The sequence below is a fragment of the Dendropsophus ebraccatus genome, chromosome 10 (assembly GCF_027789765.1).
Source record: "Dendropsophus ebraccatus isolate aDenEbr1 chromosome 10, aDenEbr1.pat, whole genome shotgun sequence".
Taxonomy (NCBI): domain Eukaryota; kingdom Metazoa; phylum Chordata; class Amphibia; order Anura; family Hylidae; genus Dendropsophus; species Dendropsophus ebraccatus.
Genome location: NC_091463.1, coordinates 93,851,014 through 93,875,842, shown reverse-complemented (window position 1 = coordinate 93,875,842; position 24,829 = coordinate 93,851,014). Strand labels below are relative to the sequence as shown.

At 44.5% G+C, this 24,829-nt stretch overlaps 1 protein-coding gene across 3 annotated transcripts in view; it reads left to right on the top strand.

Moving 5' to 3' along the window:
* COL11A2 (collagen type XI alpha 2 chain) overlaps window positions 1-24,829 on the top strand; it is an 89,795-nt gene that overhangs the window by 25,701 nt on the left and 39,265 nt on the right. The window contains exons 2-19 of one of the 3 annotated variants that reach the window (XM_069944310.1): window positions 445-612; window positions 691-901; window positions 1,021-1,183; window positions 10,339-10,470; window positions 11,353-11,466; window positions 13,739-13,981; window positions 14,740-14,886; window positions 15,114-15,302; window positions 16,089-16,148; window positions 16,793-16,834; window positions 18,006-18,068; window positions 18,155-18,229; window positions 18,460-18,546; window positions 18,630-18,686; window positions 19,576-19,629; window positions 23,355-23,408; window positions 23,547-23,600; window positions 23,689-23,742. In XM_069944310.1, the coding sequence (XP_069800411.1) occupies window positions 445-612; window positions 691-901; window positions 1,021-1,183; window positions 10,339-10,470; window positions 11,353-11,466; window positions 13,739-13,981; window positions 14,740-14,886; window positions 15,114-15,302; window positions 16,089-16,148; window positions 16,793-16,834; window positions 18,006-18,068; window positions 18,155-18,229; window positions 18,460-18,546; window positions 18,630-18,686; window positions 19,576-19,629; window positions 23,355-23,408; window positions 23,547-23,600; window positions 23,689-23,742 (1,967 nt within the window). The remainder of the gene's footprint in view (window positions 1-444; window positions 613-690; window positions 902-1,020; window positions 1,184-10,338; window positions 10,471-11,352; window positions 11,467-13,738; window positions 13,982-14,739; window positions 14,887-15,113; window positions 15,303-16,088; window positions 16,149-16,792; window positions 16,835-18,005; window positions 18,069-18,154; window positions 18,230-18,459; window positions 18,547-18,629; window positions 18,687-19,575; window positions 19,630-23,354; window positions 23,409-23,546; window positions 23,601-23,688; window positions 23,743-24,829) is intronic. The other 2 variants (XM_069944308.1, XM_069944309.1) reach the window with 2 other exon arrangements.

The window sequence follows — 24,829 nt, the reverse complement described above, 5'->3', positions numbered from 1 at the left end:
TGTATAGTAGAACTAATTTGCATATTTTTCCCAGTGAACACTGCATGGCCTGTATGACTCCACACACCTTCTATAGTTCTCCCCAAGGGGAAACGTCAAGCCTTCAATCCTACAAGCCCATGTAAAATGTAAAATGTAAAGAAAGGTTATGTAATAGAGAGGTAGTTCCATTGTTCATGATATCTAATATATATATATATATATATATATATATATATATATTACCTGGAGATGAGAGTGTCAGCGTCTCCTCATGGATTCCTAGTGAGTGCTATTATCTATGTAATCATCCATGGGCATTCCCTGGTCTAAAATATACCGATTCCCTGGTCTATTATATTTACTTATTGATGGTCTCCTGTTCCATTTATTGTGGAATTAGTAAATCCTTGACCCAACCAAGTCCCTTAATATATTAACCTCTTCTGTAACCTCTTCTCACAGCCGACCCCGTGGATGTATTGAAGGGCTTACAACTCCATACACAACCTGAAGGCGTAAAGAGAATTCCTGCCCATTGCCCACCCCGACGTTCAACTACTGGTGGAGATGTGGCCTACAAGATATCCAAGCAAGCTCAGATCAGCGCCCCTACGCGGCAGCTCTTCCCAGGTGGGTGAAGAGTCCAGGACCAATAAGAGGGAGGGTGATGGGTCTTGTCTGCTGAGCTAACACCTTGTCCCCGTACAGGTAAATTCCCAGAGGACTTTTCAGTCATGGCGCTGGTACGGGCTACGAGTGGCTTTCAGGTGTTCCTCCTGTCCATCTATAGTGAGCAAGGAGTCCAACAGTTCGGGGTGGAGTTAGGACAGTCTCCTGTCTTCCTCTATGAGGACCAGTATGGAAAACCAGTACCTGAAGAATACCCAGCATTCAAAGGAATCAACCTGGCCGATGGAAAGTCAGTAAATATAACTTTGGTACCTTCCCTCCTGACTCCGTATCTTCAGCCTCGCTCTCCGCATCCTTCATCCTTTCTCTTGTTCACTCTTCTCTTCTTCTTCTTCTTCCACCCTCCAGATGGCACCGTATAGCTCTGAGTGTACAGAAGAAATCCGTCACCTTAATACTGGACTGTAAGAAGAAGATTACCGTGCCACTGCCTCGCGGAAACAAACCCGTTGTGGACACCAAAGGAATCACAGTATTTGGGACCCGAATTCTGGATGAACAATCATTTGTGGTAAGAGAAGTGTTTAGAGGGATCCTTATTTTCTGCTTGAACTTCTTCAAGGGGTTGACTGAAAAAGTTTGCACTGTGTTTAGGGTACAGAAGTGTAAGTGTAGTCTCCTTGTCATTTTCATGGTACTGGGGCGAAAGTAAAACCTCCCTGCGGACTTTTCTAGAAGTCTACCCTCCCATGCTGGGCTTTGAACTTGTAGTTGACATTTTATTCACAATTTCTGCACGCGCCTACAGTATCCTATCACAAACAAACGCCACATCCCAGCTGGCTGCGAGAGGCCCGTTTCCTCAGAAGCTCGGCCAGATGACCCTTAAAGTCTCTGTACTGTATGGTGCGGTGTCCAGACCTGGCGCCTTCCGCTGACTCCTCTGGAAATGTCTTGGGGACGGCCAATGTCTTCTCCAACTGGCACCAGACGGGTCTAAATGGAAAGTAAGCACTTCCAGACACCGAGACCTGAGATGTAGAGGGCGAGAAAAGCACCCGGCGTACCAGGAGGCATGCGGAGGGCGGAGGAGTCACACCCCGGCCATGGCGCTCAAGTGGGACCAAACCCAGAAGTCTCAGCATTTCATTACCAGTTACTGAAGAAGTTGGCTGTAGCAATCGGCTATAGGCTGTATCTATGTTTTCCAGGACTCCCTAGGGCGGCACTCAACTTCTTCAGCCACCGATAATCAAATGCTGAGACTTCCGGGTCTGGACGTACTTGAGCGCGCTCAGATCCACTCATCTCTGGGGTCTGTAAAGATCTAGGTTCTGTATAGGGGCTGGTCTGGGGTCTGCATCGAACAAGGACTGGTTAGGGGTCTGTATAGATGCAGTCTAGTCTAGATGTATATAGATGGGGGTCTGGTCTGTATAGATGTGGTCTGGGGTCTGTATAAATGGGGGTCTGGTCTGTATAGATGTGGTCTGTATAAATGGGGGTCTGGTCTGTATAGATGTGGTCTGGGGTCTGTATAGATGTGGTCTGGGGTCTGTATAGATGTGGTCTGGGGTCTGTATAGATGAGGGTCTGGTCTGTATAGATGTGGTCTGGGGTCTGTATAGATGGGGGTCTGGTCTGTATAGATGGGGGTCTGGTCTGTATAGATGTGGTCTGGGGTCTGTATAGATGGGGTCTGAGGTCTGTATAGATGGGGTCTGGTCTGTATAGATGTGGTCTGGGGTCTGTATAGATGGGGTCTGTGGTCTGTATAGATGGGGTCTGGGGTCTGTATAGATGAGGGTCTGGGGTCTGTATAGATGAGGGTCTGGGGTCTGTATAGATGAGGGTCTGGGGTCTGTATAGATGGGGTCTGGTCTGTATAGATGTGGTCTGGGGTCTGTATAGATGGGGGTCTGGTCTGTATAGATGGGGGTCTGGTCTGTATAGATGTGGTCTGGGGTCTGTATAGATGGGGTCTGAGGTCTGTATAGATGGGGTCTGGTCTGTATAGATGTGGTCTGGGGTCTGTATAGATGTGGTCTGGGGTCTGTATAGATGTGGTCTGGGGTCTGTATAGATGAGGGTCTGGTCTGTATAGATGTGGTCTGGGGTCTGTATAGATGGGGGTCTGGTCTGTATAGATGGGGGTCTGGTCTGTATAGATGTGGTCTGGGGTCTGTATAGATGGGGTCTGAGGTCTGTATAGATGGGGTCTGGTCTGTATAGATGTGGTCTGGGGTCTGTATAGATGGGGTCTGTGGTCTGTATAGATGGGGTCTGGGGTCTGTATAGATGAGGGTCTGGGGTCTGTATAGATGAGGGTCTGGGGTCTGTATAGATGGGGTCTGGTCTGTATAGATGTGGTCTGGGGTCTGTATAGATGGGGTCTGGGGTCTGTATAGATGGGGATCTGGTCTGTATAGATGTGGTCTGGGGTTTGTAGAGATGTAGTCTGGGGTCTGTATAGATGGGGTCTGGGGTCTGTATAGATGGGGTCTGGGGTCTGTATAGATGGGGTCTGGGGTCTGTATAGATGAGGGTCTGGGGTCTGTATAGATGGGGGTCTGGTCTGTATAGATGTGGTCTGGGGTTTGTAGAGATGTAGTCTGGGGTCTGTATAGATGGGGGTCTGGTCTGTATAGATGTAGTCTGGGGTCTGTATAGATGTAGTCTGGGGTCTGTATAGATGGGGGTCTGGTCTGTATAGATGGGGTCTGGTGTGGGGTCTGTATAGATGGGGGTCTGGTCTGTATAGATGTAGTCTGGGGTCTGTAGAGATGTAGTCTGGGGTCTGTATAGATGGGGGTCTGGTCTGTATAGATGTGGTCTGGGGTTTGTAGAGATGTAGTCTGGGGTCTGTATAGATGGGGGTCTGGTCTGTATAGATGTAGTCTGGGGTCTGTATAGATGAGGGTCTGGTCTGTATAGATGGGGTCTGGGGTTTGTAGAGATGTAGTCTGGGGTCTGTATAGATGGGGGTCTGGTCTGTATAGATGGGGTCTGGTCTGTATAGATGGGGTCTGGGGTTTGTAGAGATGTAGTCTGGGGTCTGTATAGATGGGGGTCTGGTCTGTATAGATGGAGTCTGGTGTGGGGTCTGTATAGATGGAGTCTGGTGTGGGGTCTGTATAGATGAGCGTTTAGTCTGAGACCTGTATATACTTGAAATTGGGCTTTATAAATGGAGAGGGGGGGGGGGGGGGGGGGTCGGCGCCTCAGGTCTGTACACGTAGGGGTCTGGTCTGTGGTCTGTATAAATAGGGGTTTGGTCTGGAGTCCATATACATTAGGATTGTCACTACTGTCCGTATGGTTTTTGGCCCCTGATTGGGAAAGTTTCCGTTCACTGACAGCAAGCAGAGACCCCGACAGTAAGGAGGCACCATGTATATACTACAGGTCTTCAGCGCTCATCCCAGAGTCACAGGAAATAATACCCTATAATGGGGCAACATCTCCCTATACTGGGGCAACATCTCCCTATACTGGGGCAACACCTTCCTATACTGGGGCAACACCTACCTATACTGTGGCAATACCTCCCTATACTGGGGCAACACCTCCCTATACTGGGGCAACACCTCCCTATACTGGGGCAACATCTCCCTATACTGGGGCAACATCTCCCTATACTGGGGCAACATCTCCCTATACTGGGGCAACATCTCCCTATACTGGGGCAATATCTCCCTATACCTGGGCAACATCTCCCTGTACTGGGGCAATATCTCATGTTTAAACATATAAATTACAGAAATAATTAATGGCGTAAATTGTGATGAAACTCATCTCCTCCCCACTAGAGGGGGCTGCTATGTTAATAAAATATTAGAATTTAACCCATCAATAATTAATGATCAATATCTATACTAGAAATCCATCACAGGCAGAAATCATAGGAAGTTCAGAAGAGTGAAATTGGTAACACCAGTGGCGCCCTCTACTGGTAACCTCTGTACATTACTAATACTACTGCCACAATGATGATGTTTTATTGACACAGGAATCAAGAAAAAAAAATTCAGAATATGATAATGAGAAGGAGCGCCCTCTAGTGGTGGAGTCTGTTTACTCACATTATAGGAATCAGAGAATAAAGGCGCCATCTTGTGGTGAAATGTGATAATATGAGAGAAGTAGGTGGCTCAGTAGAGTCTGTATATTTTCCTGTGTTTCCTCCTATTTACTGATCCTAGATTATGAGCCCCAGTGGGGCAGGAACCAGTCTGATAATCCCTGTACAGCGATGCGGTGTATGTCAGCGCTATCAGTATAGCAGTGGAGTACCTCTGTGATAGCATTGCTAGAGTGTATATATATTTTGGGGGGGGGGGGGGGCTAACGGGGCGAGCTGCTGACATACAGCGGGGTGTGCATTCCGCTGCGAGTTGGTCGAGCTGGTAGCCTCCAGGAGCTGCACAGCAGAGCTATACCGTGCTGCTGGGAACCATATCAGCACAATGGTTCCCTTTACCTATTGCCAAAATACAACTCCTATCATGTCTGGTCAGCAGGACATCATGGGGGTTGTTGTTTCACAGTATTTGGAGAATTAGGAGACAACTGCACAATGTTGCCCTCAGCATACTCACCAGTCTGGGCGCCCCTGCTGCTCTGCTCTCTTCTAGTCAGGCCTGACCAGTGCAGAGTGATGCAGGCAGTGATAATGGCCGCCCTCTGTATCATAGAGGAGACACTGAGTGGGATAGAAGGGAAGTGTATGTTCTATTGGTGACTGTCTCCAGGTGGGTCCCTCTTTCTTCCACTGGGCCCTGTGGTGCCTGCGGTCCGGTCCGTGCCTGGGCCTCCAGTCCTCCAGGGTCCAGACCGACTCTGCTTTATATAGATGCATAAGAAGCCTGAGGAGGAGCGCCCTCTAATGGTGTAATTTCATCACTTACACTCTGGGTTGGATTAAAATTATATTCATAGAACAGAACTAAGGAGGAAGAGTTTAGTATAATTAGTTAAAAATACACGGGGAGGAGCGCCCTCTGGTGTTGCATTTTAGTATAACTAGTTAATAGTACACCAGCAGGAGCGCCCTCTTGTGGTTGAAAATGATAAGTACATCCATGAGGAAGGGCGACCTCTTGTGGTTAAACTTGATAATAAGTACACACGAGGAGGTGCGCCCTCTTGTGATTGAAAATGATGAGTACATCCATGAGGTGGCGCAACCTCTTGTGGTTGAAAATTATAATAAGTACATCCATGAGGAGGAGCGCCCTCTTGTGGTTGAAAGTGATAAGTACATCCATGAGGAGGAGCGCCCTCTTGTGCTTGAAAGTGATAAGTACATCCATGAGGAGGAGCGACCTCTTGTGGTTGAACTTGATAATAAGTACACACACGGAAGAGCGCCCTCTTGTGGCGGACTATTGTATTTTACTGACATGCTAGAAATCAATGAGAAGAAGCGGCATCTTTTTACTGCCTCAAGATTTACAGAGACCCTTAACTAGGACTGCCATCTCTACAGAACTGAGACCCCAGAACCCAGATCTCAGACCAGCAGTTACAGGTGGAACATAGTCACGTTATAACAGGAAGCAAAGATGAGCTCCCTCTTGTGGTGGATTTAGATAATTTACATAGGTCATAAACTGTGTAATAAGGAGCCCGCTCTAGCGTTCGTGTCGTTAATTTCCACAGAATGAGAAGAGGTGCCCTCTTGTGGTGGATTTGAATAACACATAAAGTTTAGATAAAATAGCTAGAAGGCGCGCCCTCATGTGGTGGCGTTTGGTAATACAGTCAGTTCATAAGATGGAATAGAAATCATTGTAAGGGTACATACCCACACACCGTATACGCAGCAAATACGCAGCAGTTTGATGGTGAAGATTTGATGCTGTGTTGAGTTATTTAGATCTAATCTGCTGCGTATTTGCTGCGAATTTGCTGCGTATCGCAGCAGTAAATACGCTGTGTATACGGTGTGTGGGTTTATACCCTAAAGCAGCTTCCTCTTGGTGGATTTGAATAACACATTCGGTTTAGATAAGATAGCTAGAAGGAGCGCCCTCATGTGGCGGCGTTTAGTAATACAGTCAGTTCATAAGATGGCATAGAAATCATAAAGAAGCTTCCTCTTGTGGTGGATTTGAATAACACATTCGGTTTAGATAAGATAGCTAGAAGGAGCGCCCTCATGTGGCGGCGTTTGGGAATACAGTCAGTTCATAAGATGACAGCTACTTCTTGCAGTGAATTTTGATAAAATAGATAAAATGGTTCAGAAGTGGGGGAAATCTTATGGATTGCTATACTTACAGAAATCAGTGAGAATTTAAATATTAGGGCAAAATCAAAGGGGCGCCACCTTGTGGTTCCACACAACAATATATTCAATTGAAAATTATAAGAAACAGCACCCTCTAGTGGTATAGTTAGTCACAGTGACATTCTGGGTAGACGCAACTATCTCTTACATACTGGATAGATGATTCCTGCTGGATAGTTAGGAGTCCAACCAAGGAGACCCCTCTTCCCCACCCCCATCCTCAAGGCTGCAGCTAGGACATACCATGACTTTATGGTTAGTGGGGGGGTCTTACCTTCAGCTCCCCTGTGATGTTATATACCTATCATTATATCCCTATAATTTTTACTGCCTGCACATTAAATGAAATGCAGCTGGTTTGCAGTTCCCTTTACAGTTGATGGCCAGGAGCGCTGCTCTGCAGGCATAACATGCACCAGCGCTGCAGAGTCTCTATTTTCAGGATCAGTGGGGGCCCCAGAGCGCCAAAACTCACTTATTGTAATGTGATGTGTCCCATGTTCTCACTTTATAAGGTGGGAGTACCCCTTTAATTTATTCACAGTATATAAATCAATGAGAAGACACTGCCTCTTGGGGTGGATTTTATATGGTCATGTTAAAAATGAAGTAAAGAAAAAGAGTGCCCTCTGGTGGTGGGTTTCAATCATACACTCACTTGATAGAAATGAATGGTAAAAAAAAAAATAGGAAAAGCGCCATCTTGTGGGAAATACTGAAGCATCTTTTGTGGATTTCCAGAATGCATCTAACATTAGAGGCCTGTGCTTTGGGGGTGGATTTCACATATTAACCCCATAATGACCACCTGCTGTGTTTTGGTGTTGCTGCAGTTGGTGCGGAATGGTGGGGTGGTGGGTGTGGGGATTATGGGTGGGGGGTCACAGCTCTCTTTCTTTTCCTGCTTTTAGAAACCAGAAGTTATTAAAGGGATCATCCAGAATTAGACAAACACAGCTGTTTTTGTCCAGTAACAGCACCACCTCTGTCCTCAGCTTATGTGTGGTATCACGGCTCTCCTACATCCACTTCAATGGAACCCAGCTGCAATACCGCACACAAACTGAGGACAAGATTGGTGCTGTTTCTGAGAGAAAGCTGCTATGTTTTTCTAATCTTGGATAACCCATTTAACAAGTCAAGTTTTTAGAGCAGCTTTAGTACAACATAAAAACTCCACCAATAGAAGGAACTCCATCTATAAAGGTCCTTAAAGGGGTATTCCAGCTCCGTTTCTCCATGTTTCCCAGACAAGGAGTAGGAGCAGGACCTTCCCACTCAGCCAATCACTGGCTGCACTGGTGTCCTGTCTTGGCCAGTGATTGGCTGAGTGGGAAAGTCCTGCTCCAACTCTTCATCTCAGAAGCAGAGAGAAGAGAGGAGCAGCAGGCACTGGATGGAGCTACAATGGAAGCGGCAGGAGACCTGGGTATGTAAGTATCCATTGTTTTTTAATTTAACAACATATCCAGCAAAATATAAATAAAATGTATTATGCTGGAATACCCCTTAAGGACTTGTCTAGATGGAGCTGCCTCTAGTGCTGAACATTAGAGAAGGGGCTTCCTCTTGTGGGAAAGTGAGCCAATAAGTCAGATATTAAAGGTGGAATCATCCCCCCCGCCTGGAGACTAACAATTCCTTCTATACTTGTTATTATCTTTTCAGTCTTCTCCCCCCAGTTCTGAGCTGCTGCTTTCTGCTAAAGACACAGAAGACTGTGTGTGAGCTGTTCTCTCTGTCTCCCCATTCCCTTCCGAGAAGGCTCATATAAACAAATGTAAACAGTGTCCCTGCATGGCTGTTTCTGCACTCTGTAATGCAGGATTAATCTCAGATTAACCGTCCCATTATCACAGAGTGCAGAAATAGCTGGCCAAGGACACTGTTTACATTTGTTTACATCAGCCGTCTCTAAAGGGAGGGGGAAGGGGGAGACAGAGAGAAAAGCTCACACACAGATTTTTTGTGTCTTCAGCAGAAAGCAGCAGCTCAGAGCTGGGGGAAGAAGACTGAAAAGATAATTACAAGTATGGAAGGAATTGTTAGTCTCCAGGAAGGGGGATGAATCAGTTTGTATTTTACCTGGATAACTCCTTTAACCCTTTCACGACCTGGGGTCATTGATGCCTCAGTGCCCAGGTCGTGTTTTGACATCAGCTTATGGGATCATAATGATCTCATAAGCTGATGTCTGTATCTCTGCCCCCTCTGCTCTGTCCCCTGCCGCTGTTACTATCTTGTGACAGTTGCAGGGGAGAGAGGGGTGGTGGCAAAGCTCACGCGCGCGCGCCCCGCACGCCCAGCCTTCCCTCCCAACCCCCCGCCGGCTTCCGTAGCCAGGAAGCCAGAAGCCTGAGGCTTCCAGTTTCCATGGCTACCATCGGGGCTTTACGATCACTTCGCATAGCGCCGATGGATACCGGAGAGAGAATTCTCCCTCTGTAGAGGGAGAATTCTCTATCTGGAGCCCTATAGATGCTGCGGTCTTGCTGACCGCAGTTTCTATAGGGTTAACTTTCTGCTGAGAGTTGCGGCGGGTCCCTGGCTCACCACGGATGATGCAGGTGCAGCTCCTGCGCCTGTGTCATCCTAGAGTGTTAATTAACATCACTGCAGCATCGGGCATAGGCTGCAGCGATGTTATTTAACAGTGCGACGGCGGGAGGGGGTTAAGGGGGTTGTCTTAAAGGAGTTAAAGATTCCTTGTAATACCAGTACGTACAATATTAGGGAATGTTCACATCTAGACGTAGACTCCATTTGTGGTATATGTATGAAAATGGCCAAATAGGATTCCAATGTATTCTGCCACTCAACTGAAGTATCAATACCTGAACAAAGAACAATACATTTATTTTGATGAAGTTTATATATCAGTTTATTATTATCAGGTTAATATCACTTTATTAAAGCAATGTATTAGCAAAAAAAAAAAATAGTTTTAGTCTTCAGAGTGCCCCTTTAAACTCAAGGGATTGGCCATGAGTGCATCAGCCTAACTTGTTCCAAAGGAAAATTTAGCCGTGAATGGGGTCCGGTGAGCATGGAAAAGGACAAAAAGAATGGGCTTGAGAAGAGGTTTACAAAAATATTTTTTATAGGGAAAGTGGGACCAGATAAATGGGGTTGGACCAAAGGATCCTTCATTGACTCCGATTCCAATGGGTCCCTAAGGTCCACAGGATGGAGGTGACTATGGAGTCAATAAGTCCATTTTGAGTCACAGATAACCTATTATATCCTATAGATAATACATTGCCAAGATGACCATGACCTTCTGTAGAGATGGAGGATGCGACCTCAGAACCAACTCAAGGAACTTCAGTCCATTTTAACTTCTCAACTCATTCTCTATAGGTTTTGCCAAGTATAAAGTATACAGTAAATAGAAAATCATATAAAACTATCTCCATTTTCTTGTTCCTCCTCAGGGCGAAATCCAACAACTACTCATAGCAAAAAACCCTCAGGCAGCTTATGACTACTGTGAACACTACAGTCCGGACTGCGACTCCGCTCTGCTCAACAGTCCTCAGGCCCAGGACCCCAACACAAGGCAAGATGTAAGTACGGAGCTTAGGGAGGCAGCGAGGTTCATCCCACATTGATGGACCCAGATCAAGTTCTATGTTCTTCATATCTCTTGAGTCCTTTCCCGGGGGGGTTGTATCTTGTGGTCATAATTTGTCCTCCTCATTGGTCACTGACCATCGGGCAGAATTAATAATAGTAGTTTGTATATTCGTGATGTTCCAGTATTTGTTCACATTGGTGGAAGTTCCCAGAGCAAGTCGTCCACTTTCTGTGGATTGTGTCCCATATTACAGTCCACTACGGCCAATGGTTCACGTCAGCTTACTGTATGTTCTGACCATTGAAATTCATGAATATTTTCTTTACAACCTACAAAATGGAAGCAGAACCTGTAGAGAAGGTGAGAATCAGTCAATGAAAGATCTTTAACACCCTTTATAGTCTTTGGTTGCTATATGGACCCTACATTGGACATCACATAGACGTTACTATCCTACTGCTCCCGCCTTTCATCTCAATCCTCAATCTGGTCTTTTCCCTTCAATATTACTCATGGTAAATGATCTGTCCTGAGAGATTGAGTAAGATGAGATCCTTGCTGATCTTACTAACATCAGTGGTGGAATGAGGTGGAGACCTGGTCTTCTACAATGGAGCACAACATCAGGAAGGAGCTGTAAAGCCAAATCAAATTTAGTTGTGATGTTTCTAAGCATCCATATGGATTTCAACATATAGCGATCATGTTATTCACACCTATAGATACAGCGTAAAGTCATACTCATGAATGGACTTGGTCTCCACCCACCATTCCGGCACTCCTCAATCTCTATTAACAGTTCCACAATGGACTCTTTCTCATCTTATTTCCTATGCTTACTACCCTCTCCCCCCTCTCCCGCCACATGTAGTATGCAGAGGAAGAGGTGGAGTATTATGAATATCCCTACTATTATGACAATAAGGAGGAAGGCACGTCTGCCCCACCTACTGCAAGTGCCCCTGAAGGGGGTGCCGTTGAGCAGGTAACCTGTGGGTGTGTCAGTCTGTACATCCTGATGTCGTGTGTCGCGTCATTCCATCTGGCATGTATAACTGTATAACTGGAGGCTGCCCAGCCAGGAACGGGGGTCAGGATTACGGACGTGTTCCATCCGATAGTAAAAGATGATCAACACAATAGGGGTACCGGGTGAAAGTTGTATCTTCTATCCTCTCTCTGTTCGTGTAGCCGCAGATGTGTCTGTGTCACTTATTCTTCCGAGCATGGAACATTATATGTGTAATCTCCATTGTGTTGTGTTGTCTGTATTTCCGTCATTGTTCCGTCGTTAACATCTGTATTGTCTTATAAGTCATGGAAAAAAATGTAACTCAAAGGGAACCTGTCACCAAGACAATGCTATCTAATCTATCGCCATCATGTTATAGAGCAGGAAGAGCTGAGCGGATTGATATATAACTTTGTGGGAAAAGATTCAGTATAACTTGTAATTTCTTAATTGAAATCCCCGATCATTCTGTGTTGAGTCCAGTGGGCGGTGTCATTGAATGATAGACCCACCCACTTGACTCAGAGATCAGGGATTTCAATCAATAAATTATGAGTTATACAGATTTTTTCCCCATAAAGATATATATCAATCCGCTCAGTTCCTTCTGTTCAATACGTGTTGCCATTAGCTTAGATAGCACTTTCATGGTGACAGATTCCCTTTAAATTTTTAAGTAAAAACAATGGTGGCCATTATTTACCATGTCCGCTGCCAGAACCTCGGGGCCTAATAAGTCTTATTCTATAACTTTTTATTATGGAGTCTGAGTAACTAAGTTTATTATTATAACGGAAGACTCCATTGTTTCTGAAAGTTTCCCTAGTGGTATTTAAACTTTGCAGTTCATAGAAAAAAGATGAGGGCACTCACCACTTCATGTGATCTTCTTTATTGTTTTAAGTCTTCACGTGCATTAAAAGTAACTGAACATTCTGGGCTACAGCGAGGACGCCAGACACCCACCGGATCGGGTGACAGCTGTTTCATGCGTATGCGCACTTCGACAGACCTTCTGTAGAAGCGCTCATGCACATGAAACAGCTGTTACCCGATCCGGTGGGTGTCTGGCGTCCACACTGTTTAATGCACGTGAAGACTTAAAACAATAAAGAACATCACAAGATCACACAAGTGGTGAGTGCCCTCATCTTTTTTCTATGAACTGTGAAGTTTGCATACTAGTACTTTCGTAGTGAGCACCAACCAGTGATCGTTGTCAGAACCCTGGCTCATCTGTGGGATCCATGATTGTAGAGCCTTAATATAGCAGTGCCGGTGGCTATCTGTCTATCCAAGTGTGCCTAGTGGTATTTACTTTTAACCCATTACTATTGGTTTCACCCCACCATTATCCCTCCATTTTGCCCCTTCAAATGGCAGTGTCAGATCCCTTGCATGCCGGACATCAGTGGCACCCTATTGGGCTCAGTCCATTTTCCATCAAGGTGCCCTAAGGGAAACCTTCAATGTAGATGTGAACAAGGCTTTATATATCTTTTTAGTTGCTTTTGTCTTGGATGTATATGCACTATTCATGTTATGTTCTCATTGTATGTGCAGTTTATCATGTACTTGTTTGCTTTTACATTCGTCTCGTGTTTTATCTGTGTATTTGGCAGTTCAATTCTTTTTGTGTATTCTTTTTGTGTTTTTGTGTTTTCTTTTTGTGTTTTCTTTTCTCTGTATTGTTGTTTTGTGGCATGCATCCAATTTTCTTTATTTTTTTCCCTTGAAATTTTTTGGAGCTCAATTTACTTATTAAAATTAAACATTTTTTCATAAATTGTCTCCCTCGGGATTCGATATATTGTTATTCCACACAGTGTCCCATTGTCTCGAAGTTTGGGACAATCTTTTTGGACCAGTTTTGTAAGTAAATTGAGCCCGGATGTTCCCTCCTGTAAGATCTTTTTGTAAAGATTTTTTCCCTCTCGAGGAGGCAGAACTCATGACTGAGTATGTAGGGGCAGTAGTGGAGACCATGCAGAACATTAGGACAACTCTTAGTGGTGATGGAACAGAGTACTCCTATTACTCTTCCTCGCTGGGCGACACCTAGTTCCTGCATCCATTGACCGTCGTCTGTTCATCATCACATGTTTTTTTTTATTCATGTATCTTTCTCTCTCTTTTTCTCCGATCCATTATTTTTTGTCTGTGCCCCACGTGTTCTTCATTGTCACTACCTGCCCTGAAAACCCCATGTCCTCCTCCCCATATTACCTGCCATGGTCATTGGCAGAAAAACAAAGCCAAAGCAAAAACAAATCACAAGCCACCGGCCAAGTCGAAGCCGAAGCCAAAGCCAAAGCCAAAGTCAAAGGTGCCTCCTCCTGCAAAGAGTACTGGCAAAGTGAAAAATGGTGTTGTAGGCAAGGCCCCCACCAAGCGAAACACCCCAGTGAAAAATTCTGTGGGCAAAGCACAGCCCAAGAAAAAGTTTGCCGCCGCCAAGAGGAGGAACGTGGGGAATAGTTACCAGCAGGTAGAGCAAAAACAAAGTATGCAGATCCCAGGGGCGTGATCTGACATACATGACACCAGCTCCCCCCCACCACAGTTATCCCATGATCCTTTGTTTCAGGGGATATGGGCATTCTACATGGAGATGTTGATAATATTTGTTTGTCCTCGTTTTTGCATCGTGTTTGACTTGTGTTATTCCATTCTGTGCTTATGGCTCCAAGCTTCCGATTCATTCATTGTTGTCTGTGCAAAACAAGAGACCTCTGATGATGAACCGAACAACCGTATACCCTCCCTCGAACTCACCGTAGTCTACAAATTGGCATAAACACAGCAGAGGTATAATGAATTGGTATCCACCATGGCACATTGACCTTACTAGTTACTGTTGGGTTGTTCCGTTCCGTCAGGGCTCTCGCCTTTTGCTGTTTGTGTAACTGTTTCGTTACATTGAATAAATGAATGAAGTAAGTCCCGTTCCCCGCATCATCTGACGTGATTTCCGATGGGATTTATTATCTATCTGCCGATAATATCCCATCTGAGTGAATCTCTAGTATGATGGGGAAGAGACTTTGTTCTCCTCAAGGTTGAGGAGTAAGTTGATAACAAACTAATGCTTGCAATTTTATTTTTTCTCCTTTTATCCCTCGATCTCCAATCCCTCGACCTTCACTTTTTTCGACTTGTTTCCTCCATGCTCCACTTCCTCTTTTTCTCCATGCTTTGCTATCTACTTTTCCATCTATAAATTCCCTTCTTGCTATGGTTACAAAGGACCCTGCTCAGCCCACTGAACCTGTCTTGACCCCCGAGCCCACCATTGTAGAACAGAGCCCAGATTATACTGTACCACCAAATGAGGAGGATGTTTATGAGGTTTGGGAGGAAGAACCCACTCAAGAAGTTCCAGCCAATCCACAGGTAACCACTGGATTCTCTATCAGGCAGGATAGTCCTGGTCCATTATAGTACAGACACGGCCATTGAGGCTGCGACCGGTCATACCCAGGAGATGGGATTCCCCACATCCCCACCATACGTGATCCATAGACATATTCGATCCTCATGCATTGCTTTGGTTCTTTTTTATTCCTTCTATCATTCCTTTCCTTATCTGTATTCTCACCTTATTTGCCCCCCTGCAAAAGGAAAAGGAACAGGCTCCTTCTACAGATGTCAAGGGTAGTGATTCCTTCATAGAGGAATATGTGACCGGAGAGGAGGAAAATCCGACAGTCGGGCTGGACTATGAGTATGTGTACAAGGACTATCATGAGGGTTCGGAGAGTACACACCTGGGTCCAGTCCTCTCTGCAGAGACTCCTGAGAGTGGAGGTGTAAGTCTCATATAAACCAAGTCAATGTCGCATGAAAACAACAACCCCCTACAATGTTTTTACGAGAAAAGTCACAATTCTTCCCCCCCCCCCCCCTCTGGTCTTTTTGTCGTGTTCTACCTCAATTCCTTTGTCTTGTACGTTTTTGTTACCCCATTGTCCGGTCACGATTCTTACTCTTCTGATCCTTACTCTTGTGAAGTTTTTTTCCTCAGTCTACGACATTGACTCCCTGTACGGAGTCATATTTGTTTTCTTCATCCTCTGGATATACGTTAGGGTTTCCTCCAGTCTCTCCTCCTGTCTGTTGTCCTCATTTGCTTTGTCTCTACTCTTTATTGCTCTGATAGATTATGATGTCGCGGAAACATCATGCTCTATTGTGTGAAGTCAGAACGGGAGTAATCCAATGGTGGCTGAAGACATCTACAGGATTCTTTCTGACTCTCGCTTACGGCATCATAGAATTCCCAACATGCCCTGGAATTATATGATGTGACAGACGCGTGTACAATATCTGAACATGGCAGCTTGGCCGTTATGTAGTCAGCTATCACGCCTGTGGCCTTGCATCGCTGGGGGTCAATGATATCATATGTAAAACCTTCACATATGAGCTTTGTTACCTGCACATCATGGTGTAATATTTATTATATAAATAATATTACAAGGTTGTTTAATTTGCCGTGGTATCGTCAAGTATATAAACCATTGTAGTAGTGGTCTGTGAAGTCTGAAGGATACTAAATAACTGTGTCTTTGTGGTTATATGTGTGCTACCCACAGGCTATCAGTGGTCCCCGTGGGATTAAAGGAGAAAAAGGTGAAGCAGCTCACTTGGAGTCGGTAAGTTTTGTCGTGCTGTGTCTGTTACTAGAGACAGATTTGCCCTAACAACAGACAGTGGACAGCAGAGTGTGGGACAGGGGGACATGTAATTGCCATGCAGTTTTTTTCATTTTTGGGGGAGTGAGTTGTTGTTGTAAATGAAGTGGTGTACATATTGGAAATCAAATAGGCTATTGAATGGAGGGAAGTACTGTCTATCCACAGTATAGGGGATCCAGCGGCTCCCTTACAAATGCAGCAATGGTCAGCCACGCACACTTCCACTCCATTCATTATTAGTTGTTATTATTATTAGTTATTAGTATTATACAGAAACACAAGAAGACTTTAACTTTGGACAAACACTACAATTTTTGCCATAGCCTTGTGTCTAAATTATATGGTCAAGTCTTTTTGCTCTACCCAGTTTGGCACCTGTCAGCCCCCCATGTACGATTATGATAGTATAGACTCTCAAAATGCTATGATTTGTTGTTTGTTAATCCAATGTATAATAATCTGCCAATATGGCTGCACATGCCTGCTCCAATACAGCTGCTCCAACGTCGCCTTTACTTATATATGGCTGTTTTTGTGTAATAGTGATATCGTTAACTTACTGGTAATGATGGGACCCTGACATACCTTTATTTTTTTTCCAGGGTATGTTGGTGGAAGGTCCACCAGGACCTGAGGGACCTGCGGTATGTGTAATATTCCTATTAATAAAGCCATATGCCATAAGTAGGAGATTTTAATGGCGTTATGTATGCAGTTTATGCAGTGATATAAAGATTTGTTATACAAACACAAATACTTGAACACCTCAGTGTTTAAACAATTCGGAACCACAATTTCTCCCAAAGTTTTGTTTGGTACTTGAACTTTGCTCGGTATCTGAACAAACCTGGGGGCGATAACTGTCGGCTGAACTATTGTTATCAGAGGTGTTCGGCTACCACTGTTCACAGCAGTGAATCCTTTCATTATGATAAGATTCCCTGCTGCTCTATATAGGGTTTCTCAGCCAGAAGCAGAAAACTTCTGCTCTGGAGGGAGTCTTGTCTGTACTGCTGTTGCTTAGCTAGGCTCAGTTTGCCAGCCAGGTAGGGGTTAAGTTGTGATGCTGTGCTCAGAATCACCTCCAAACCCCTTAGGAGGAGCAGAACACCAAAATGATAGGTGTTGTACTCCTCTTTGGAAAAGATTGACTTGCTCTTTCTGGCTCCTGTCTGTATATTCATGTGCACAGCAGCCTCTAGGGATGGTCACATGATCGCCGCCTTTAGTGATGGTCACATGATCGCTGCCTCTAGTGATGGTCACATGATCGCCGCCTCTAGTGATGGTCACATGATCGCCGCCTCTAGTGATGGTGACATGATCACCGCCGTCACTAGAGGCTGCTGTGCACATGAATACACAGACAGGACCCAGGAAGAGTAAGTGTATAATTACCAAAGAGGAGCACATCACCTATCATTTCTATGTTATGATTCTCCTAGGGCGTTAAGAGTTGATTCTGTGCACAGCATCACACCTTAACCCCTGCCTAGCTGGCAAACTGAGCAGGCTCAGCACCACAGATGGGGCCCCCTCCTGGGTGGAAGTTTTCTGCTCTACACTGGGAAACCCTGTTTGTAGCTGGGATTCCCCACTACTACAGTAAGGAGCAGTGTGCAATGCACTGCTGTTTACTGTATGTGCAGAGGGGGTAAGTGGTCATGCTATTGCATCACTACTTAACTCTTTACACTCTGTGGGCCGGGCACTCTGCATCTGAACCATGGAGTGTAAAAACCACTTAAATGACACACATAAACATAGTTACAGTGTCCTAAATCTTCATAATTATTCTTTGTCTTCCTCTATTAGGGAGAGTCTGGTCCTCCTGGAATACAAGGCCACCCCGGACCTGTTGGTGAACCTGGAGAGAGGGTATGAGGATTACTTAGCAAGAGGTTCTAAGCAAATGTATTGCAATTCTGGTACCTTACTGTATGTTTTTTTTGTATATATTTTAGGGTCCTCCAGGCAGAGGCGGTCTACCAGGAGCCAATGGATTGCCAGGGCAGCCCGGTAGCTCCGTCATGCTTCCTGTAAGTCTTAATGGATATAAAGGTCGGACATGTCTGTTATTTTGACGCTATGACTCTAGATATCATGGAGTCAATTTCACTGGTGTCCAAAGAACTTGTTATAGGTTCTTGTAAAATTTTATATTAACACCATTAAGTTTTTTTTATGAACCATTTTTTAAAGAAGACTTTTTACCAGAGCTCGAAAATCCTTTCAGGTTCTAACCTGTTCTTTCCTTCAATCCCTGTAGTTCCGCTTTGGGGCCAGTGGTGGAGACAAGGGGCCAGTAGTTTCTGCACAAGAAGCCCAAGCTGCAGCTATTCTACAGCAGGCCCGGGTAAGACGTCTCCATCTCAAGACTCTTTTTGTGATTTTCCTCCATGTTGTCTGATGTCATTGTCTCATTGAATGTTTCTGCAGTTGGCTCTGCGGGGGCCTCCTGGACCAATGGGTTATACTGGACGCTCTGGACCCTTGGTAAGTAGTGACATGAAGGTTACGCTAAGTCTAATAATAAGCTGACACATCTGTACAGAACATTTTTCAGCAATCTCCACCCCTATAATCATAGGGAGGATTACAGCGAAAGGTGATGCCAGTATATAGATAACACAGGATAAACCATTCACGATAGGTGATGGTCACAGCTCACCTCCTGCCCCTCCCTACACACTGACCTCTACATGAATTATCTCCCGTTTAATTCAATAGGGACACCTCCAGTCTATTCTCCCCATGTGTAGGTAGTTAAAGGGGAACTCCAGTGAAATCATTTTTCTTTCAAATCAACTAATCAACTCTTATCAGAAATTCATTTACTTCTATTAAGAAATCTTCAGTCTACCACTATTTACCAGCTGCTGTATGTCCTGCAGGAAGTGGTGTATTCTTTCCAGTCTGACACAGTGCTCTCTGCTGCCACCTCTGTCCATGTCAGGAACTGTCCAGAGCAGGAGCAAATCCTCATAGAAAGCCTCTCCTGCTCTCTAGACTGGAAAGGATACACCACTTCCTGCAGGACATACAGTAGCTAATAACTACTGGAAGAAATTATATTTTTAAATAGAAGTAAATTACAAATCTCTGGCACTTTCTGACATCAGTTAAATTAAAAAAAAAATCCCCTTTAAAAGCTGTCCAAATCTTTTATTCTCATTCGATATCTCAGTAAAACATAGGAAATCAGACTTTGTTACTAGTGTGAATTTCTAGGTCTGGACAAACCTTATTCAGATCCCAACCATGACCATATATCACTGTCTATATATTTTGCTCATATAGAAACGTAGCTGAATCTAGACGTAGAATATTAATGTTTTGTGTATGTTTTATGAGTTTAATTTGTTTTTGTGTTTTTTTTTTTCAGGGACCCCCTGGAAGTCCGGGATCAAAGGGCGAACAAGGAGATTTAGGTCCTCAGGTAATTAAGTAAGCACCAGCACGTTGCTTTGTAATATCCTTACATCAGACACATGGGGATGATGGTTTGCTTAGTAAATCTGTTGATTGTGGCGGGTTTTAAAGGACACACCCATGACACACCCATGACACACCCACTTGGCGGTTTTTTGGATGAAAATGATGGGTTTGTATAATTTTTGGAAAACATGTCGGAACACCAAACTGACGGGGAAATGGACAAAAACCCACAGATTTTCTGACAGGAACACGTTAGTGAATCAGCCCCATTATGTTCATTCATTATATGCACAGCCCATTCCTTTTAATAGGAAGCATGTAATACTTTATTACTCCTGTGGTGGCGCTTCAGCTAATTTGAAGACTTTCTGGCTCCTTCCCTTGTAGTCTTCAGCTAATGAATGAGGGGCCTAGTAGAGGGACACCCTGTGATCAGCTTTTTTTGTGTGAGACTATTCTAACATAAACTAGACAACACTTCCAAGGGCAATCTGTCTATCGTGTATATCGTGCTCAGACATGGGCAGAAAGCTCATATATAACTATATCAGATATAACAAATACAACCTGTTTTGCTGATGACTGTTTGCAAATTTAAAATGATCATCGGTTTTGCTTCCAGGCTTAAAAGACGTAGAGGCTGGGCTGAGCTCCTGCATGCATGCCTCCTCCCTCCCCCACCCTTCCCCTGCTTTGCTTCTAGCACTGAGCTTCATACATCAATAATGCAGGGCAGGGAGGGGTGGGGGTAGGTGTGCATACTGCAGCTTAGCCCGGCCACTTTGTCTTTTGAGCTTGGAATGAAAACATGATTTTATAACTTTGTAAATGGCCATCAGCTAAAAGACGGGTATCAATTGTTTTATCATCCTGCCGGCTCATGTCTGCAGCTCTGAGTATGATATATTGCTGACACATTTCCTTTAAGAGGAAAGAGAGTAGTGTGTCTGACAAATTGTTTGGAAGTTGCCCCTATTGCTTTTGGTTTGGCGACAGCGTTAAGCTGGCCATACACATTACACAACTCTTGGCCCAAACCAGTGATCCTGGAAGACTATCTAATGTCGCTCTGATGGGAATTATCGGGTATGTTGGATTTCAACACCCGATACTTTTGTTCTCGGGGAGATAAGCTGCCAAAGGCGTCACCCACCTCCCTTTATTAAAAACATATGGACACTTGGCCAAATCCAGCATACATGTATATGGGGGGGATGAGGAGAGATAGCCGAACCTTCTGCCAACAAATATCCAATGTGTATGGACAGCTTTATACTGTGAGTCTGGTCCAATCGTTTTACGATTGTTCTTGTTATTTGATCCTATTTAAGACTTAGAACCCATCTCTATAAGCCAAAATGGAGAACTTCTTGGTAGGAACTTCTGCTCTGGTGGATGGAGCCTGTTAGTTTATTACATGTTAGGTTATAAATCTATGGCCGCTGGATGGCTGCTGGGGGTGGAGGCACTGGAGACGCATGGAGACACTTTCAAGTATACTTGGCTAAACCAAGGTTACGTGTCTATGGGGGATGGGTGGGGGGGCCACACAAGGTTTCAGCTGGGCACCTTTAGGGGCCTATTCCATGAAGCAATAATCGCCTGAATTGGTCCGTGGAATAGAGACAACGATCAGCCGATGATCGTGTCATCGGCTGATCGTTTATTTAGGTTCAAACCAAAAATCATTGGGCACCGACCGCGCATCGCTGCATGGAATAGCGATGCACGGCGGGCGACCGACGATTCCACAAGCACCATGCTTTACTTAAGTATGTTGCAGGTCTTCTCCTGCGCTCCTTCTTCCTCCCGTCCCACACGAAGCAGCTCCGGTGCGGCCTGTCTTAGCTGACAGACCGCTCAGCCAATCACTGGCCAGGACCGCTGAGGCCAGTGATTGGCTGAGCGGTCTGTCAGCTCAGACAGGCCGCACCAAAGCTGCTGCTGCGCGATGGACCGGGAGGAAGAAGGAGCGCAGGAAAAGACCTGCAACATGGTTAGGTAATGTATGGTGTTTAAACAAGGGCGGCCTGTGGAATAGGACCCCTAGTCTCACCTTAAAGTAGCAGTTCACAACAAAATAGTCTTTGCCCCCCCTCCCCCCACTAGGGGCTGGCGCATATACTCAAGGCAGGTAATTGGTGTCCTGCGGTGCCATTCAAATCAGATGTCACCGGCTGCTGCGACACCTCCTCTGTGATTGAACGCCGGAATGCATTCCATATGGGAAAGCGTGACTTCCGGTTCAATCACAGGAGACAGAAAAGGGGTCACAGCAGCCGATGACGGGAGCACATGCTGGATTTGAATGGCGCTGCTGGACACCGATCACCTGCTGTAAGTATACGCGCCAGCGCCTGGCGGGGGTGTAAATAAAACATTTTTGTGAACTGCTTCTTTAAGGGAAATAGTGTATGAATTTCTTTCATGGAAGGCTCAAGACTCAATATTATTGTAGACATCTTTCCATTCATGAATCGAGGTTGGGGTTGGACATTTATTAACTTATTTATTTATTATCCAGTGCTACAAACACATGGCCACTTTCTCTCAGAGACAGCACTACTCTTGTCTCCAGTTCAGGTCTGGCTTGTAATTAAGCTCCATTCACTTCAATGGGAGTTATGCTGAGTTTACACGAAATGATAACTGGCCCGATCGTACGATTAACAATGTCAGAGTAACAATTTTTTTTTCATAACGGTCAGCATTTAGACGGTTCGATATATCGTACAGAAATTCGTTTTGCGAATTTTGCAATCGCTTAAGCCTATCTCACACATTGGTTAAATCGGCGAACGACTGTTTACACGGAACAATCTGCAAATTTTTTGCGAACGACGATTTTAGACCATGTTGTAAGATCAAAATGAACGATTTCTCTTTCGTCGTTTGATTGTTTGCAGCGTTTACACGTACGATTATCGTTCAAACTCAATCGCTATCGTGCAAATTCGCACGATAATCGTTTAGTGTAAACGCAGCATTACAAAACCTGCACCCAAACTGGAGACAAAAGCGGTGCTGTCTCTGGAAGAAAGTGGCCATGTTTTTGTAGCCCTGGATAACCCCTTTAACCTCTAACTTTTTATATGAGAGGAATAATGGAGAACAGATGGGACAAATTCAACGGCTCAGAACTGTCAATGTGTACCAAAACATTTAAACAACTTCTGACATGTCGATGATTGATGGTGGTCCTGCGGCTGAGGCCCTCACCGTCACCAGTCACTAGAAGGAATAGAGAGAATCCCTCAGAATACCAAGCGTGTGGAGTATGGCTACCATGACAGTCTCATAGAGATGCATATACGCTCTTCTGACCCTACATTCCAGCTTTTGGAAATTGTCTAAAAGATTAGAGACACTTTTTTACAGATTTGTCAAGACCTTTACAATAAAACTTTACGGGAGATTTATCAAACATGGTGTAAAGTAAAACTGGCTCAGTTGCCCCTAGCAACCAATCAGATTTCACCTTTCATTTTCCAAAGAGTCTGTGAGTAATGAAAGGTGGAATCTGATTGGTTGCTAGGGGCAACTGAGCCAGTTTCACTTTACACCATGCTTGATAAATCTCCCCCTTTGTCTTTTTAAATATGTTTTTTGATATTTGAGTTTGGTGTCTGCAGAACACGTGACGCCCGACATAACAACCGTTTCTATATTGTCTCTATGAGTTGAGTAACTACTTTTACATTTACTTTAAATTATCAACTTTTGTAGGGCCAAAGAGGACCACAGGGACTGTCTGGACCTCCTGGAAAAGCAGGCAGAAGGGTGAGGACCCATTTCTTTGATATACTGTATCCAGCCCGCTGTACGGGGACCTGGGCCGGGAGAGGCCTGACTCTCTGGAGCCTCGGACAGGTCTTAGTATCCTTGTTCTCATTCTCTGATTCATTGTATCTCTCTTAGGGTCGCTCTGGTGCTGACGGAGCTCGCGGTCTGCCCGGTGAATTTGGCACTAAGGTAAGTATTTCGTTCTTCGCTCTAGTTGCGCCATCTCTGCTCCTTCTCCCACTGTTCGGCCTAATAACCATCCGTATTCCTATGACAGGGTGAGCGTGGCTTCGATGGGCTGCCCGGTCTGCCAGGAGAAAAAGGTCATCGGGTAAGTGCAAAAATCGTTGGTTTCCACTGATAATTGTGTAAAATACATTTATGAGACAGACGCCCTCGTAACGGGAGGTCACCTCCACATAACAGACCCCAGGAGGATCCACACATGGTCTCTAAGAGTTCCTCCTGGAGTTTCGCTGTCTCTTATAGTCTTTAATGACTCACACATGGAGAATAGTTTTGTACGGTTTAGGCTCCGCACACCTCACCTATGGTGACCTGGAATAATCCAGATGTGCCAATAAACTTCACTTATTTATATAAAATTGCATTAAGAAAAAACGACTTTATTGTATAATTACAATTTTGTTTATTAGACTCAATGGCAGATGCTAAATGTGTTTTCTTTCAGATCAACTGGTGTCAGAAAGTTCCAGAGACTTCTATTAAAAAATCTCCAGACTTCCAGTACTTATCAGCTGCTGTATGTTTTGCAGGAAGTGGTGTATTCTCACCAGTCTGACACAGTGATCTCTGCTGCCACCTCTGTCCGTGTCAGGAACTGTCCAGAGCAGCAGCAAATCCCCATAGAAAACCTCTCCTGCTCTCCAGACTGGAAAGAATACATTTCCTGCAGGACATATAGCAGCTGATAAGTACTGGAATACTTGAGATTTTTAATAAAAGTAAATTAGAAATCTCTGGCACTTTCTGGCACCAGTTGATTTGAAAGACAAAAAAAAGTGATAAATATCCTGGATAAGAATAGAACTTTTTTTTTGACCCGCTCAACAACTCGGCCTGGAAAAGGAGAATGGGAGTGATTTGTGAGATATCGTCTTATAGCGAAAAGATTTCATTGTGTAAATGATGGATTTTCCACAAAAATGTTTATAAAGGATGGAAAGTATAGGCCACGTTTTCCTTCATTACGGCTAATTGGCTATTTTAGACATCTCATAAAATTTTTCAGCTTTTTTGGAAAGGAATTTATTTTATTTATTTTTTTCTTTAATTTTCAGTCAAGCTCAATCAGTAATGGAATAATTTTAGATTTTGAGGTTTATAACTTGTAAGCACTTTTCTCTGCCGGTTCCAGCGATTAGGCGGACGCCATGTTTTATGGATCACTGGGAAGT